Consider the following 15,218-nt stretch of genomic DNA (forward strand, 5'->3'; position numbering starts at 1 on the left):
GGATGTATAAACGGGAATCTCAGGGAGGAGCAGGGAGGTTTATTTTTACATCTGTATTTGGCACTGGTGCAACCGCTGCTGGAATCCGGTGCCTAGTTCTGGTGCCCACAATTCAAGAAGGATGTTGAAAAATTGCCGCGGGTTCAGAGAAGAGCCGCGAGAATGATTAAGGATTGGAAAACCTGCCTCCTAGCGATAGACTTGAGGAGCTCAACCTATGTAGCTTAACAGAGAGAAGGGTCAGGGGAGACTTGGTCACAGTCTGTAAGTAGCCACAGGTGCTTCTCTCATAGCAGCAAGGTTGATTTTACTGTAACGAGAATGTCAAAGGCCATAGCTAATCTGCTCCTGGGAGAGGACGTGTGATCGGTTGGAAAGAGCAGAGGACCGTGAGTCAGGACTCCCGCGTTCAATTCCCAGCTCTGCTACTGAGTCACTATGTGACTTTGGGCAAGTACTTTGGCTCCGTGCCTCAGTTTCCCCATCTGCAAAGTGGGGAGAATACTGAGCTACTCCACAGGAGGGGTCACTGTGACACTCTCCCCACCTCTGTCCTTGAGCCTGGGCATGAGGCACGGTGGGCATGAAGGCCCTAGAAATGCCACAGAGCGAGAGCCACCCTGTGGCTCCCGGTCCTGGCAGCAGGGCCCTGGGGGGTCGGGGAGAATGTTTATTCATGGGGAGGAGGCTGGGGATGGAAGGGGCTGGCTGGCTTCTTTGGGTCTCATGTTCAGAGCTTTGTCTTGCCAGTGTCCATTAGAAGTCGAGAGCCGTGTGCTTCTGGAGGGGGAGACTGAAGGGGTGGTGGCCCTTGGCCTGTGTCCCAGGTCCCAGAGTGCCGTGCACAGGCGCCGTTCACCTGGGCGGAGGACACTCCAGTGCGGCTCACCCAGCTCCTGGGGGCAGCTGCTTCCACCTTGGGCCCCTTCAAACAAGTACTAGGAGGAATCAGGTCCCAAGAGCTGGAAGACGTCGGCCAAAGTTCCTAGGGGATTTCCTTGGGTGGGAGAGGCGCGAACTGTACCAGGGATCACACCAGTTAGCTGCTGGGGAGGAGAAGGAACAGAGAAACGGAACAGCGCCTCATTCATTCATTCAGCAGCAGCCAGCCCTTCACTCACCGGGTGATTGGGTGATCAGACAGCAAGTGTGAAAAATCGGGACAGGGCTGGGGGGTAATAGGAGCCTATATAAGAAAAAGACCCAAAAATCGGGACTGTCCCTATAAAATCGGGACATCTGGTCACGCTGCTGGGCGAGCCTCCGCCAGCCGGCTGCATACTAACCCCCCGATCCTTGGCTCCCTGCCTCTCCCAGCTGCTCCCCCAAGCTGCAGGCAGATCATATGCTTGGCTCCCCCGCCTGCCCCCCCCCCCCCCCCCGAGATAGCCCCATTGCTGTCACTCAGCACACGGAGGGTTTCGGTTACCGAATCATCCAGAGATGGAATCGGACTCTCCGGTTCCTCTCATTAATTGGCTGCTGACCTGGAATCTCTGCCTCTGACAGCGAAACACCTGACCCTGCGTCCCTAAATCCAGTGCACAGCCCTGCCTCCTGCTGGCTTGGTGCGGCTAGCGCAGCTCTTCGCTGCTCTCACAGGGCCTGGACACTGCCAGGGGGCCAGAGGAATTGTAGCCGCAGCCAGACCAGCGGCTCCCACAGGCCAGCACCAGACGCTGCCGAGTTCTGTATCAGGGCAGCCTCCCAAGGGCTCAGCGAGTGACCCAGGCAGGGCTTGGCTCAGGGGCCAAACTGCAAAATAAAAATAAAATCACTTCTATCAAATGTTTCGTTTGAACTGAAACTCGGGGTTTTCGGTTTTTCTCACTGACACAAACAAAACATTCAAACAAATTCATTTCAGGTCAATTGAAACATTTTGTTCGACCTGAAAATAATTTGTGGGGTTTTTTTGTTTTTGTTTTTCATGTGGGGTCATTTTCAGGTGTTTTATAAAAAACCCTTTAAAAAAAAATTAGCTAAATTTCAAAATGAAACACAATTTCAAAGCAAACCCCCAAATGAACTTTGGGGATCTTTTTCCCCATTTTATTTTTTTGGGCTGAAACGATTTGCTGAATTTGACCTGAATTCTGCCGGTATTTGGTGCCCAGCCCTGCCAGATGATGTTTTGGGTGAAAATTTGCTGAAAACATTTTGCTGGGCTCTCCTCAGCACCCTCACCTCAGCGTGCTGGGCTCCTTGGAAAACCTGGCCCCCAGGTTTGGGCTGAAGTCAGGGAACCCGGGGGAGTCTTTCCAGTCTTCAGCAGGCGCTGGCTCAGGTCCCACCATGCCTCTGAGGGAAATAAGACCAGGCTGTCACTGATCGGTTTCTGCCAGGACCATGAGATACGCCAGTACAGCCAGCCACTGCGTGGGCAGGTGCCATATTTACCACTCATATCTGTGGCTGGTCCTTTCCTGGAGCTGTTGGCCTCACTGAGATCTTGGAGCTGGGAGTTCCATAGACCAACTATTTCCTTGTAGGGGAAATAACTGGTTTGATCTTGGTGTTGTTGCCACGTCTTTATGCTCCCCCCGCCCATAGCTACAGACTAGTCGGCACAATTGATGTGCTTTGCGTGTGTGTTGCAGGTCAGGACTCAGGTGTTTAACAGACTAGTGTGTGGCCCAAGGCAATGCTAGAATAACTAGAAGGGGAGGTGGACGCTATTGCGGGGGAACAAGGGTTTTGCTACTCAGACATTATAGAATGGGGATAAATAGTGTTGGGAACAATTTATTTACCCTCTGGAAGCTGCATGTGTCGGGTGTTGGGAGCCGCAGCAATTCTGCTGACAACTCTCTTCCCATCAAGAGACCTTGATACTTTTTTCCAATAGCCGCGAGAGCCAGGTCCCTTAACCGGTCACGTGTCCTGCAGTTCCTCAGGGAATCTGTTATGTTATGCATCCGAAGAAGTGAGGTTTTTACTCACGAAAGCTTATGCCCAAATAAATCTGTTAGTCTTTAAGGTGCCACCAGACTCTTTGTTGTTTTTGTAGATACAGACTAACACGGCTACCCCCTGATACTCAGGGAATCTGTCACCCATCAAAGCGTGCGAAAGGTCTCTCCCCTGCAGCACTTGGCGGAGGAATACTCACAGCCATCACACAGAGTTCATGCAGGTCGTGGGGCAAGTTTTGTATTTATTCGGAAACGTTAGCAGCTGCAGCAAACGGTGTCTTGGACCTCTGCTCTTCTTCCTAGCAGTGTTTTACCTCGGTCTGCACACGGTCTCTATCGCCTCCCTAGTGCTCTGCAAGTGGCTCTAATTCTCATGCTTTGGGCTAAGGCAACTGACACCAACAATAGGGTTACCATTCGTCCGGATTTACCCGGACATGTCCTCCTTTTTGTGCTAAAAATAGCGTCCGGGGGGAATTTGTAAAGCACTCACAATGTCCGGGATTTCCCCCTCCCCTGGCAGAGCAGAGCGAGCGGCTGGGAGGGCTGCAGGAAAGTCCCGGGCTGGACTCCGGAGCAGCTGGAGAGGAGCCGGATCCGCCCTGCATTCTGAGCAAGTGTCTCAGCACAAAGTGCAGCCCTCCCCTTTTGCAACTGGGAGCAGTTTCTGCCATGCAGCGTAGCAAAACGGGAGCGAGAGCACTTTGTGCTGATACAAGGGCAGCTCTCCCCTGCAACCCGGTCCGGACCTGGGACCGGGTTTTGTTGTGCAGGGCCAGGGACCGGGTTTTGTTGTGCTGGGGAGCTCAGCCACGTGTCCGGCTCGCACAGAGCCCAACACCCTGTTCTGAGCAGCAGGGTAAGGGGGGCAGGAGAAGGGGCAGGGAGGTTCTGGAGGGGGCAGTCAAGAAACGGGGGGGGGCTTTTTGGGGGGAGTGGAGAAAGTTTTGGGCAGTCAGGGTACAGGTAGGGGGTAGGGTCCTGGTGGGCAGTTGGGGGGGGGTCTTAGGAGGGGGCAGTTAGGGGACAAGGAACAGGGAGTCTTAGGTAGGGGGTGGGGTTCTGGAGGGCAGTTAGGAGCAGGGGTCCCAGGAGGGGGCAGTCAGGGGACAAGGAGCGGGGGGGGTAGGGGGCTGGGAGTTCTGGGGGGGAGCTGTCAGGGGGCAGGAGTGGGGAGAGGGATCGGAGCAGTCAGGGGACAGGGAGCAGAGGGGTTTAGATGGGTTGGGAGTTCTGGGGGGGGCTGTCAGGGGGCAGGAGTGCGGAGAGGGATCGGAGCAGTCAGGGGACAGGGAGCAGAGGGGTTTAGATGGGTTGGGAGTTCTGGGGGGGGGGCTGTCAGGGGGTGGGGAGTGGTTGGATGGGGCGTGGGAGTCCCAGGGGTCTGTCTGGGGGTGGGGGTGTGGATAAAGGTTGGGGCAGTCAGGGGACAAGAGGCAGGGAGGCTTAGATAGTCCTGGGGGGCAGTTAGGTGCAGGGGTCCCAGGAGGGGGTAGTCAGGGGACAAGGAACGGGGGGAGGGTTGGGAGGTCAGGGGGGGCGGGAAGTGGGAGGGGCAGGGGCGGGGCTAGGGCGGGGCTCCTCCCGTCCTCTTTTTTGCTCGCTGAAATATGGTAACCCTAACCAACAAGAACAGATTTATTTTCAGGAAATCTTTGAAGTGCTCCAGTTATCGGCTGAAGCATGGCCAAACGGTGTTTCCTGAGGTCTCCTTTCTTCTCCGAGTGGTGTCCCGCATGCCCCTCTCAAGCCCTTGCTCGGAGAGCTCTAGCTAGCAGCATCTGTTCAGCCTGTGCACGCTCCCTATCCGCCTCTGGCAGACACCGCAGCTCAAGGGGGCGTGCGGGCGAGAGCTCCTTCTCTACTGCCTCGCATGGCCTCCTAGCACATCCCCGGCCCCTCTTTATTCGCAGTGAGGGAGTTTATCGTTGGTAGGGTTCGTAGAGTTAGTTAGGTGTAGGTGAGAGGATTGTTTTCCTGCTCACTTCCCTCTGGGAGACTTGTCTTCTCCTGGCAGTGCTTGCTTGTTGGCTCTCTTGCTGGGAGGCTATCCCAGAAAGCAACAGGCGCTCCAAGTGTGGCCACTGCCTGTGGGAGTGCCATGTCTCCCAGAAGTGCTCTGTCTCAGACTGTTGGCCATGCAGCCCCCCTCGGAGCCAAGTCAGGAGACCCCTCTTCCCGTTCAACTGTCCCCAGACAGACCCAGTGCCCAGCAACCTTGGGGCAGAGAGGTCTTTGGAGCCAGCTGGGAAAGAGGAGCACGGACTCTCACTCCAAAGACACTAGGTCACCACCAGGCCTTGGTCTCCAAGGGGATGGCTGAGGCCAAGGACTCTTCCTCCAGTGCCAGCAGGCCTGTGAAGCCCTGGATATCCAAGGACTGGGGTCCTTTCTGGTAACACAGGAATTCCAATACTCAAGGGGCCTCTTGGTGTTGGGTGAATCAGCGTCCCCGTTGCTGACGGGTACCAAGCATCTCTTGGACCGGGACCTCTGTCTCTGAGCAGCCATCCTGTGGCACAGGACTGTCCTCAGTGGCTGCTCCCCCATGGGAGGATGTGGAGGGAGAGGACTCCCAGTCAGTCTCTTGGATCTCAGTGAAGAGTTCTCCTACGTACCCCTTTGGGAATCTGCCCTCGCGCAGGGAGAACCTTGCAGGTCCCAAGGGTGGTGGAACCAGATGCCTGCACTCACTCTTCCTCCAGGGTAACTCTCCACTAGCGCAGCTGCTGCCGACCTGACGCTGGACGCCTGGGCCGCGGTGGCCCTTCCTGTGCTCCGCCCAGTGATGCCAGAATGGGGGGGGGGGCAGGGGGCCTGGCCCATCCACTTTTCACCATAGCCCCTGCCCTGCCTCTTCTCTGCCTCCTCCCCTGAGCGCACCACATCCCCGCTTCTCCCCGTCCCTCCTGGAAAGTCCTAAGCACCGCCAAACAGCTGTTAGGCGCGGGGAGGGGGTGGGGGTGGGAAGCGCTGGGAGGGAGGAGGAGGAGCAGGGATGCAGCGTGCTTGGGGGGGGGAGAAGGAGGCAAGGAGGGGGGAGCTTGGCTGCTGGTGGGTGCGGAGCACCCGCAAATTTCTCTCCATGGGTGCTCCAGCCCTGAGCACCCACAGAGTCGGCGCCTATGACTACGTATTATCTAGACCCTCCCTGACAGGTGTTTGTCTAACCTGCTCTTAAAAATCCCCAATGATGGAGATTCCACAACCTCCCTAGGCAATTTATTCCAGTGCTTAACCACCCTGACCGTTAGGAAGTTTTTCCTAATGTCCAACCTAAACCTCCCTTGCTGCAATTTAAGCCCATTGCTTCTTGTTCTATCCTCAGAGGTTAAGCAAAACACTTCTTCTTCCCCCTCCTTGTAACAACATACTTGACAACTGTTATCATGTCCCCTCTTAATTTTCTCTTTTCCAAACTGAACAAACCAATTTTTTCCAATCTTCCCTCAGAGGTCATGTTTTCTAGACCTTTAATCATTTTTGTCGCTCTTCTCTGGACTCTCTCCAATTTGTCCACATCCTTCCTGAAATGTGGCGCCCAGAACTGGACTCAATACTCCAACTGAGGCCTAATCAGCGTGGAGTAGAGCGGAAAAATTACTTCTTGTGTCTTACAACACTCCTGCTAATACAGTGGTTCTCAAACCCTTTTCACATAGTAAGCCTCTGAGTGCGACCCCCCCTTATAAATTAAAAACACTTCTTAATATATTTAACACCATTATAAATGCTGGCTGCAAAGTGGGGTTTGGGGTGGAGGCTGACAGCTCACAACCCCCCCATGTAATAACCTGGCGACCCCCAGTTTGAGGACCCCTGTGTTAATACTTCCCAGAATGATGTTCTCTTTTTTTGCAACAGCGTTACACTGTTGACTCGTATTTAGCTTGTGGTCCACTGTGACCCCCAGATCCCTTTCCACAGTACTCCTTCCTAGGCAGTCATTGCCCTTTTTGTACGTGTGCAGGGCCCATCATGGTACCCTCGCTTGGTCTGGCTAGGTTCTGGGCTCCGCCTGCCCACACTGATCTGTCCATCATCCTGCTGCTTGCCCAGCCAGCTAGGCACCCAGTCCTCCCTCTTCCAGCTCCAGGCAGCAACTGACTGCTCTGCCTCTGTTGCTTCCTTTTATATGGCCCTTCTGGCTCCTGATTGGTCACTCCAGTAGCTCCTCTGATTGGCTGCTCCCCTGCAGCCTCTCTAGGCTGCCTGGAGGACTTCTCTTCTGCTCTATTCTGGGGCAGGGTGAGTCAGGGCTGTGAGGCCCCCAGCCGGGGGCCTCCGAACCTACTCCAGCTCGTCACAGACTGTGTAAACTCTTCCCTCACTTTATATACAGCACTCCGTGTTGCGATCTTAACCTGGTTCTCAACCACCTTATGAGACCTCCATTCAAACCAGTGGTGACCTGCTCCCTACTCTTTATCTATGAAGACGACCTTCTTAGTTGCCATAACTTTGGCCCGTAGGGTTGGAGAGATTGGAGTCTTGATGGCAGATCCCCCCCTTTACGATGCTCTTCAACAATAAGGTCTCTTTACGTCCACATCCTAAATTCCCATCAAAGGTTACACAGGAGGACAATAAAGTCAAATACTTGTGCACCTACTGCCCTGTCACCTTTGCGAGTGTCACAAGAAGGCTTGAAATTGTCATGTCATAGCATTACAAGTAGAAACTCGGCATGCCCATCGAGTGTCAGAGCTTCTTCAATGCCAAGACTTTCTTTTGGGGATGTACTGTCTTTTGAATGGCTGTGAATTTAGTGTGTGCAGCTGACCCAGACAGAAAAGTGTACAAAAATTTCTCCAGGACGGTGAAAAAAATTTAGTGCATGTTTGTTTCCTTTGCACATATCAACAAAAACTAAACTGTCCCTGTACTGGAAGCAGTGAACATACAATGCTTGAGGTACTACTTCCTGCAAGAGAGCTTGCAGACCACAAAGATTTCCACTCATAACATTGGCACTATGAGATGTCTGGGCACTACAGTTCTGTATCAGTACTGCACCGTGGCGATATGTTCTTCATGTACTGAAGGAGGGGCTTTGCAGCAAGCGACTTGGCAGGATGGAAACCAACCTCCTTCACTGCTGGAGAACACTGGAAGTTGTCCCATTGGCTGCAGCGGATCATCCCAGTGGCTGGAAACCGGCAGATTCCAGTATCCTCCTTGCCCCACGTGCTCCTCCTGCGACCCCCTCAGAACTCAGCACCCATAGCCTGCTGTTTGGGCTGACTTGTTGGGTGCCCTGGGGCAAGCCTCTTCCCTTCTGTGCCAGTGGCCCATCTCTGTTGTGGGGCCTCACTGCTCTGCGGGGAGAGGGGAGGGAGTCATGAGCTTCACTCCTTAGTGTTTATAAAGGGCTTTGGGGTCAGGCAGGAAGGGCTGGCCTAGCCTGGGACTCTGGAGAGCCAGGTTCAGGTCCCAGCTCTGCTACAGGTTCCCTGTGAAACATGGAGATGCTTTGGAAATTCCCATCCAGCTCTGTGCCTCAGTTTCCCCATCTGTACCATGAGAATAATGGTCCATCCATTTCCCCAGCCTTTGTCTGCCTTGTCTACTGAGAGCTCTTAGGGGCAGGGCTGTCCCTTGCTCTGTGTGGACACTGAATTGTGGGCATAAGGCTCCAGGGCCAACCCTCCACTGCAATGAATGTGGGCAGTTCACTCCTCTCCGAGCTGTGGTTTCAGGCTGTCTGCAGACTCAGACACTATTGCTCAGCTCACATTTGGGCCTTTTCTTCACAACCGTAAGAAACAGAATTTGTTTTTAGGCACATGGGCCTCACCAGACTGGATGAGTCCAGGGTCCGTCTAGTGCAGGCGACTGTCTCCAGCCATGACCAGCACCAGCTGCTCCAGGAAGAGGTGCAAGAATCTTCCCTCCAGTGAACAATCCTGATCAATTAGTGTTTAATGGCCTGAAGCAGGAGGGTCAATATGGGATCAGCTCTTCTACAACTTCAGACATCCTCATTAACCAGAGTCCTGTCAAGTCCTGCTAAGCTCTCAGCCTCAATCAGATCTTGTGGCAGTGAGTTCCACAGGCTAATTGTGTGTTGTTCATTGACTGTCCCTGTGTTCTTTATAAGCAGACAGGGTGAAATGTGGCACCTGATCCCCCTGCTCTCTCTCACTTATTGTTTTCTGTCCTTCTATCATGGCCCCTCTTCTTTGTCTGCTTTTGAAACCAAACAGTCCTGATTGTGTCTGTCTCTCTAGACCAGTGGTCTCCAAAGTGGGTTTCCTTGGGGGTGCGCGGCAGGAGGAGAGCTTTTTTTTTCTTTTTGCTTCGTCAGGCGGGAGTCCAAGTGGCTTTTTTTTTTTTTTTTTTGCTTTGGCAAAAAATGGTAGAGCCGGCATGGCAGGGGGTGCATGCTCACGTTTTTTTTCCTAATAGGGGTGCACGATCAAAAAAGTTTGGAGACCACTGCTCTAGACCTCCCACTGTGAACCCCATCATTCTGATTTGCCCATTCTGGAGACGGGGGGACCACCACTGAGCAGTGTGCTGGGGGTGGGACAGTACAGTGTTTCCGGGTGCTGAGACCCTGGAGGTAGGGGGGATTCTGTGGGGCATTGCATGGGGCAGATCGTGGCTTGCATCGTGGGGGCCTGGACATTTGCTATCTTTTTATGGTGGATGGGAGATAACGGCTGTGTCGCCATGCAGATGGGCTGGGGTTTTGTTGCCCTTTTCCTGACATGGGACCTGGGATGGGTTTGGCTCAGTGTAGGTGTGCGGCAGGCTGTGTCATGGCTAGCCATGCTGGGCCGGCCTCGTGGGGGTCTCAGGCAGTCCCCATGCAGGAGTCACCAGTTTTGCAGGACTAGGGTTGGCAACTTTCTAATCGAACAAAACCGAACACCCCGTCCCACCCCTTCCCCCAGGCCCCGCCCCTTCGCCATCTGCGGGTTTGTGTGATGGCTCTGGCTGGGGTTGCAGGCTCTGGTGTGGGGGCAAAAATGAGGGGCTCAGGGTACGGGCTGGGGCTCTGGGCTGGGGCAGGGGGTCGGGATGCAGGGGGGAAGGGCTCCTGCTGGGGTTGTGGGTTCTAGGGTGGGGCCGGGGATGAGGAGTTTGGGGTGCACGAGGGGGCTGGGACAGGGAGTTGAGGTGTTGGGGGGGTTCGGGCTCTGGGAGGGAGTTTGGGTGCAGGAGGGAACTCCGGGCTGGGGTAGGGGGTTGGGGTGTGGGAGGGGGTTGGAGTGCGGGGTCCCAATGGCACATGGGTGGCCAGGGGGCTCTATGTGCTGCCCTTGTGCCCGCAGGCGCCGCCCTCACAGCTCCCATTGGTCGCGGTTCCCAGCCAATGGGAGCTGCGGAGCCGGCACTCAGAGCGAGGGCCGCGCACGGAGCCTCCCTGGCAGCCCATGCGTCTAGGGGCTGCTAGGACCTGGCGGCTGCTTCCGGGAGCCGTGTGGAGCTAGGGCACGCAGGGAGCCTGCCTTAGCCCCGGGCCCCCTCTGCACCACCGACCGGACTTTTAACAGCCTGGTGAGCAGTGCTGACCGGAGCCGCCAGGGTTCCTTTTCGACCGGGTGTTTCGGTTAAAAACCGTCTGCCTGGCCAGCCTAAGCAGGACCCCAGGAAAGGGCACAGTGATTTGTACTCACTCCCCAGCTGCAGCGCTGCCACAGCGCCCCCTACTGGCTCTGCAGTGACCCCAGCCTGCATGGGTGAGCCCACCAGGGCGTGGCTCGTCACCACGGCTCGCCGTGCAGAGAGAAACCGTTAGCGTCCAATGTGTTGACCCAGACAGCCCCTTGTGTCAGCACGGACCCCACCCATCTCCCCCTGAGAGGGCAGTGGCATAGCGATGCCCCCTCCAGCCTCTGCCTGCAGATGGGGGGCTGCAGTACTGGGGATAGGGAGGTTATAGTGTTGGGGTGACAGTGGTGAGGCAGTGCAGTGCCAGGAGCTTGCAGTGATGGGGGGTTGCTGTGCTAGGGGGCATGAATTGTGGGGTGTGCAGTGCCAGGGGCATGCAGTGCCGGGGGTATATTGTGTGTGGGGGGGTGCAGTGCCGGGGGCACAGTGCTCGGGGGGTGAATTTCAGGGCATGCAGTGCCAGGGTCGTGCATTGCTGGGGGTCGGGGGACACAGTGCCAAGGTGCATTGCTAGGGGATGCAGTGACAGGGTCGTGCATTGCTGGGGGTCGGGGAATGCAGTGTCAGGGTCGTGCATTGCTGGGGGATGCAGTGTCAGGGGCATGCATTGCTGGTGGTCGGGGGATACAGTTCCAGGGTCGTGCATTGCTGGGGGACGCAGTGTCAGGGGCGTGCATTGCTGGAGGTCGGGGGACGCAGGGCCAGGTTCATGCATTGCTGGGAGACGCAGTTTCAGGGGCGTGCATTGCTGGGGGGACGCAGTGTCAGGGGCGTGCATTGCTGGGGGTCGAGGGATGCAGTGCCAGGGTTGTGCATTGCCGGGGGATACAGTGCCAGGGTCGTGCATTGCTGGGGGTCGGGGGATGCAGTGCCAGGGGCGTGCATTGCTGGGGGTCGGGGGATGCAGTGCCAGGGGCGTGCATTGCTGGGGGTCGAGGGATGCAGTGCCAGGGTTGTGCATTGCCGGGGGATACAGTGCCAGGGTCGTGCATTGCTGGGGGTCGGGGGATGCAGTGCCAGGGGCGTGCATTGCTGGGGGTCGGGGGACGCAGTGCCAGGGGCGTGCATTGCTGGACAGGGTGTATTTTAACTCCGCTTCTCTCCGGTTCTTGCAGTTTGTGCACCTGGCCCAGGTGAGCTTCCTCATTCATGCCTTTGGCTCGGCCTTCACCTTGGACCTGGAGCTGAACCAGTAAGTGCTTCCCTGGGGTTGTGGGGGCGCTGGCTCAGGGCCCCTCGGGCTGGCCACCACGAGTCAGGGCTGGGGCCCAGGGCAGGCTGGGGTGGAAGCAGGCGAAGCGTGGCCCATCCCACAGCGCTGGAACTTGCGAGGGGGGCTCAATAGCTGTGGAGGTGGGGCCCAGCCCAGGTGCCAGCCATCGGGCAGCCACAGCACAGAGGACACAATGGGCCCCCACTAGTGACTGCAGCAGAGGAGCTGTGGGCGCTGTGGTGTCACGTGTGCGTGGGAGGCTCCGAGGGGGGCGGGCGGGGGCCGGTGCCCTGGCTGGGCTGGCTCCAAGCTCTGGCATCGGGTGAAATCTGCCCCCTTAATATTTCATGGAGCTCTCTGGAGCCACCCAGCTCTGACACAGAAGCCCCAGGCCCAGGTGTCAGCAGGATGAGGTGAGCTCCAGAGGTCGGCGTAATGGGAGCCGGAGTGATCCGCCCGACTGGCTGGCGATTGGGTTTCTGTGCCGGGGACGGGGAGTGAACCTGCAGAGCGCCCCGGGGGACGAGGGGGGGCGCCTCTGGGTCCCCGACAGCCCAGCCCCACCCGACCTCACTCCAATGCACCTTCCAGTGACCCAGGTGAGCCCCCAGCTCACTGCAAGAGCCCCCAGTGAAGAGCGGGTGCAGCGTGGACAGTGTGTACTCTGTATGTGTGTGTGTGTGTGTGTGTGTGTGTGTGTGTGTGTGTGTGTGTAGCAAGAGTGCAGCTGTGGACAGTGCACAGTGTGTGTGTATGTGTGTGTGTGTGGTGAGAGCTCAGCTGTGGACAGTGTGTGTGTGTGTTTCCCAAGGGGTGCGGGAGCGAAGGGGAACAGGGCTGTGGACAGTGTGTGTGTGTGTTTCCCGAGGGGTGCGGGAGCAAAGGGGAACAGGGTTGTGGACAGTGTGTGTGTGTGTTTCCCGAAGGGTGCGGGATCAAAGGGGAACAGGGCTGTGGACAGTGTGTGTGTGTGTTTCCCAAGGGGTGCGGGAGCGAAGGGGAACAGGGCTGTGGACAGTGTGTGTGTGTGTTTCCCGAGGGGTGCGGGAGCAAAGGGGAACAGGGTTGTGGACAGTGTGTGTGTGTGTTTCCCGAGGGGTGCAGGATCAAAGGGGAACGGGGCTGTGGACAGTGTGTGTGTGTGTTTCCCGAGGGGTGCGGGAGCGAAGGGGAACAGGGCTGTGGACAGTGTGTGTGTGTGTTTCCCGAGGGGTGCGGGAGCAAAGGGGAACAGGGTTGTGGACAGTGTGTGTGTGTGTTTCCCGAGGGGTGCGGGATCAAAGGGGAACGGGGCTGTGGACAGTGTGTGTGTGTGTTTCCCGAGGGGTGCGGGAGCAAAGGGGAACAGGGCTGTGGACAGTGTGTGTGTGTGTTTCCCGAGGGGTGCGGGAGCAAAGAGGAACAGGGTTGTGGACAGTGTGTGTGTGTGTTTCCCGAGGGGTGCGGGAGCAAAGGGGAACAGGGTTGTGGACAGTGTGTGTGTGTGTTTCCCAAGGGGTGCGGGAGCGAAGGGGAACAGGGCTGTGGACAGTGTGTGTGTGTGTTTCCCGAGGGGTGCGGGAGCAAAGGGGAACAGGGTTGTGGACAGTGTGTGTGTGTGTTTCCCGAGGGGTGCGGGAGCAAAGGGGAACGGGGCTGTGGACAGTGTGTGTGTGTGTTTCCCGAGGGGTGCGGGAGCAAAGGGGAACAGGGCTGTGGACAGTGTGTGTGTGTGTTTCCCAAGGGGTGCGGGAGCAAAGGGGAACAGGGCTGTGGACAGTGTGTGTGTGTGTGACGAACTGGGCCTGTTCTCACGGTGGTCTGTGAATGCTGACAGGGGAGTGTTCTGGGATAGTCTGCATTGCAGGATGGGATCTGCCCGAGGGCGCCCGAGGGCGCATACCTGAGTGTGTAACATGAGAACCCAGGAAGGGGTTGAAGGCGAGGCGACTCCTTAGCCCGGGAAACTGAACAAAGGCTGTGGGAGGGGTCGCTGAAAGCAGAGTGCTGGAAGCAGGCAGGGAGAGAGGGCTGGGGGGCATAGATGGCTCTGACCTCCCAAAGGGGGCTGGGCTTGAATGCCCGGGGACCCCAAGATGGACCTAACTGAGGGGGTCCCTGTTGTCTGTGCCTGCAAGACCTGTCTTGGACTGTATTCCTGTCATCCAAATAAACCTTCTGCTTTACTGGCTGGCTGAGAGTCATGGTGAATCGCAGGAAGCCGGGGGTGCAGGGCCCTGAGTCCCCCAATACTCCGTGACAACTGGTGGCAGCGGTGGGATCTACTGCACCCCGTGGACGGCGCTTCCTGCAGTAAGTGACTGGGGAGCAGTAAAACGAAGGGGGATTGACGGGGACCAGGCGTGCTGAAGAGTGAGAGAGAGACGGTTATTACCCCTGGGAGTGTGTGACCAGCGAGAAGGACTTTTGCAGTAACAGGGTCCCCCGGGGGGATCGCAGCGAGTGGTCCCAGGGGCGGAGGAGTCTGCAGCTCGACCCTGGCAGAGAGGCGGTGACCTCGAGAAGGGCTGGCACACTAGGGGGGCCCCCTGGGAACTGTGGGGAGCTGTGAGCACACAGGCCGGTGAGTGGCCAGCAGGAAAATGTATGCCAAGCGGCTTAAGAGCGACCTGGTGGAGCTGTGCAAGCAGAGGCGGCTGCGCATTGGGAGGCTCACCAAAGAACAGCTCATTGCCCAGCTGGAGGCGGAAGATCGCGCGAATGAACTGATCCCTGTGTCTCAGGAAAGCAGCCTGGCAAATGCAGCGCAGGCACCAGTGTCTGTCCCAGCTGGGAGTGGTCAGCCGGCTGCTGAGGGCTTCCCGAGACCCCTCCTTCCTATGCCTAGGGGAAGGGTGGGGAGGAGCCCAGCAAATACCAAAGGCGCCGTGAACCCCCCGGCCAGCAGAGGATCCTCCCGGCGACGTTCGGCATCCGGGGAGCGGAATTGGCTGGAATGGGAGAAAGAGCTAAAACTGAGAGAGCTGGAGGATCGTGAACAACAGAGACAGCATGAAGAGAGACAGCGTCAGCATGAACGGGAGGAGAAAGAGAGACAGCATCAGCGTGAACGGGAGGAGAAAGAGAAACAGCATCAGCGTGAAGAGAGACAGCGTCAGCATGAACGGGAGGAGAAAGAGAGACAGCATCAACGTGAACGGGAGGAGAATGAGAGACAGCGTCAGCATGAAGAGAGACAGAGACAGGAGAATGAGAGACAGCGTCAGCATGACCTGGAACTGGCGAGATTGAAGGGCAGCGAACCCCCGGCTGCGGTGAGTGAGGGTGGACCCAGGACTGCACGGAGCTTTGATAAGTGCATCATGGCCCCATACAAGGAGGGGGAGGACATGGATGACTTCCTGGAGGCCTTTGAGACGGCCTGCGAGCTGCACCGTGTGGACCCCGCGGACAGACTCCGGGTCCTTACCCCCTTACTGGACCCCAAATCCGTGGCATTGTACCGCCAACTGGGAGAGGCAGAGAAAGGG

At 57.0% G+C, this 15,218-nt stretch overlaps 1 protein-coding gene across 5 annotated transcripts in view; it reads left to right on the forward strand.

The window, feature by feature from the left end:
* The window catches only part of ADAM11 (ADAM metallopeptidase domain 11), a 70,674-nt gene that overhangs the window by 7,783 nt on the left and 47,673 nt on the right, over positions 1–15,218 (forward strand). For 4 of the 5 annotated variants that reach the window (XM_054014566.1, XM_054014569.1, XM_054014567.1 and 1 more), the window contains exon 3: positions 11,651–11,727. In XM_054014566.1, the coding sequence (XP_053870541.1) occupies positions 11,651–11,727 (77 nt within the window). The remainder of the gene's footprint in view (positions 1–11,650; positions 11,728–15,218) is intronic. The other variant, XM_054014570.1, reaches the window with a different exon arrangement.

Source organism: Malaclemys terrapin, chromosome 25 (genome assembly GCF_027887155.1).
Source record: "Malaclemys terrapin pileata isolate rMalTer1 chromosome 25, rMalTer1.hap1, whole genome shotgun sequence".
Classification (NCBI taxonomy): Eukaryota; Metazoa; Chordata; order Testudines; family Emydidae; genus Malaclemys; species Malaclemys terrapin.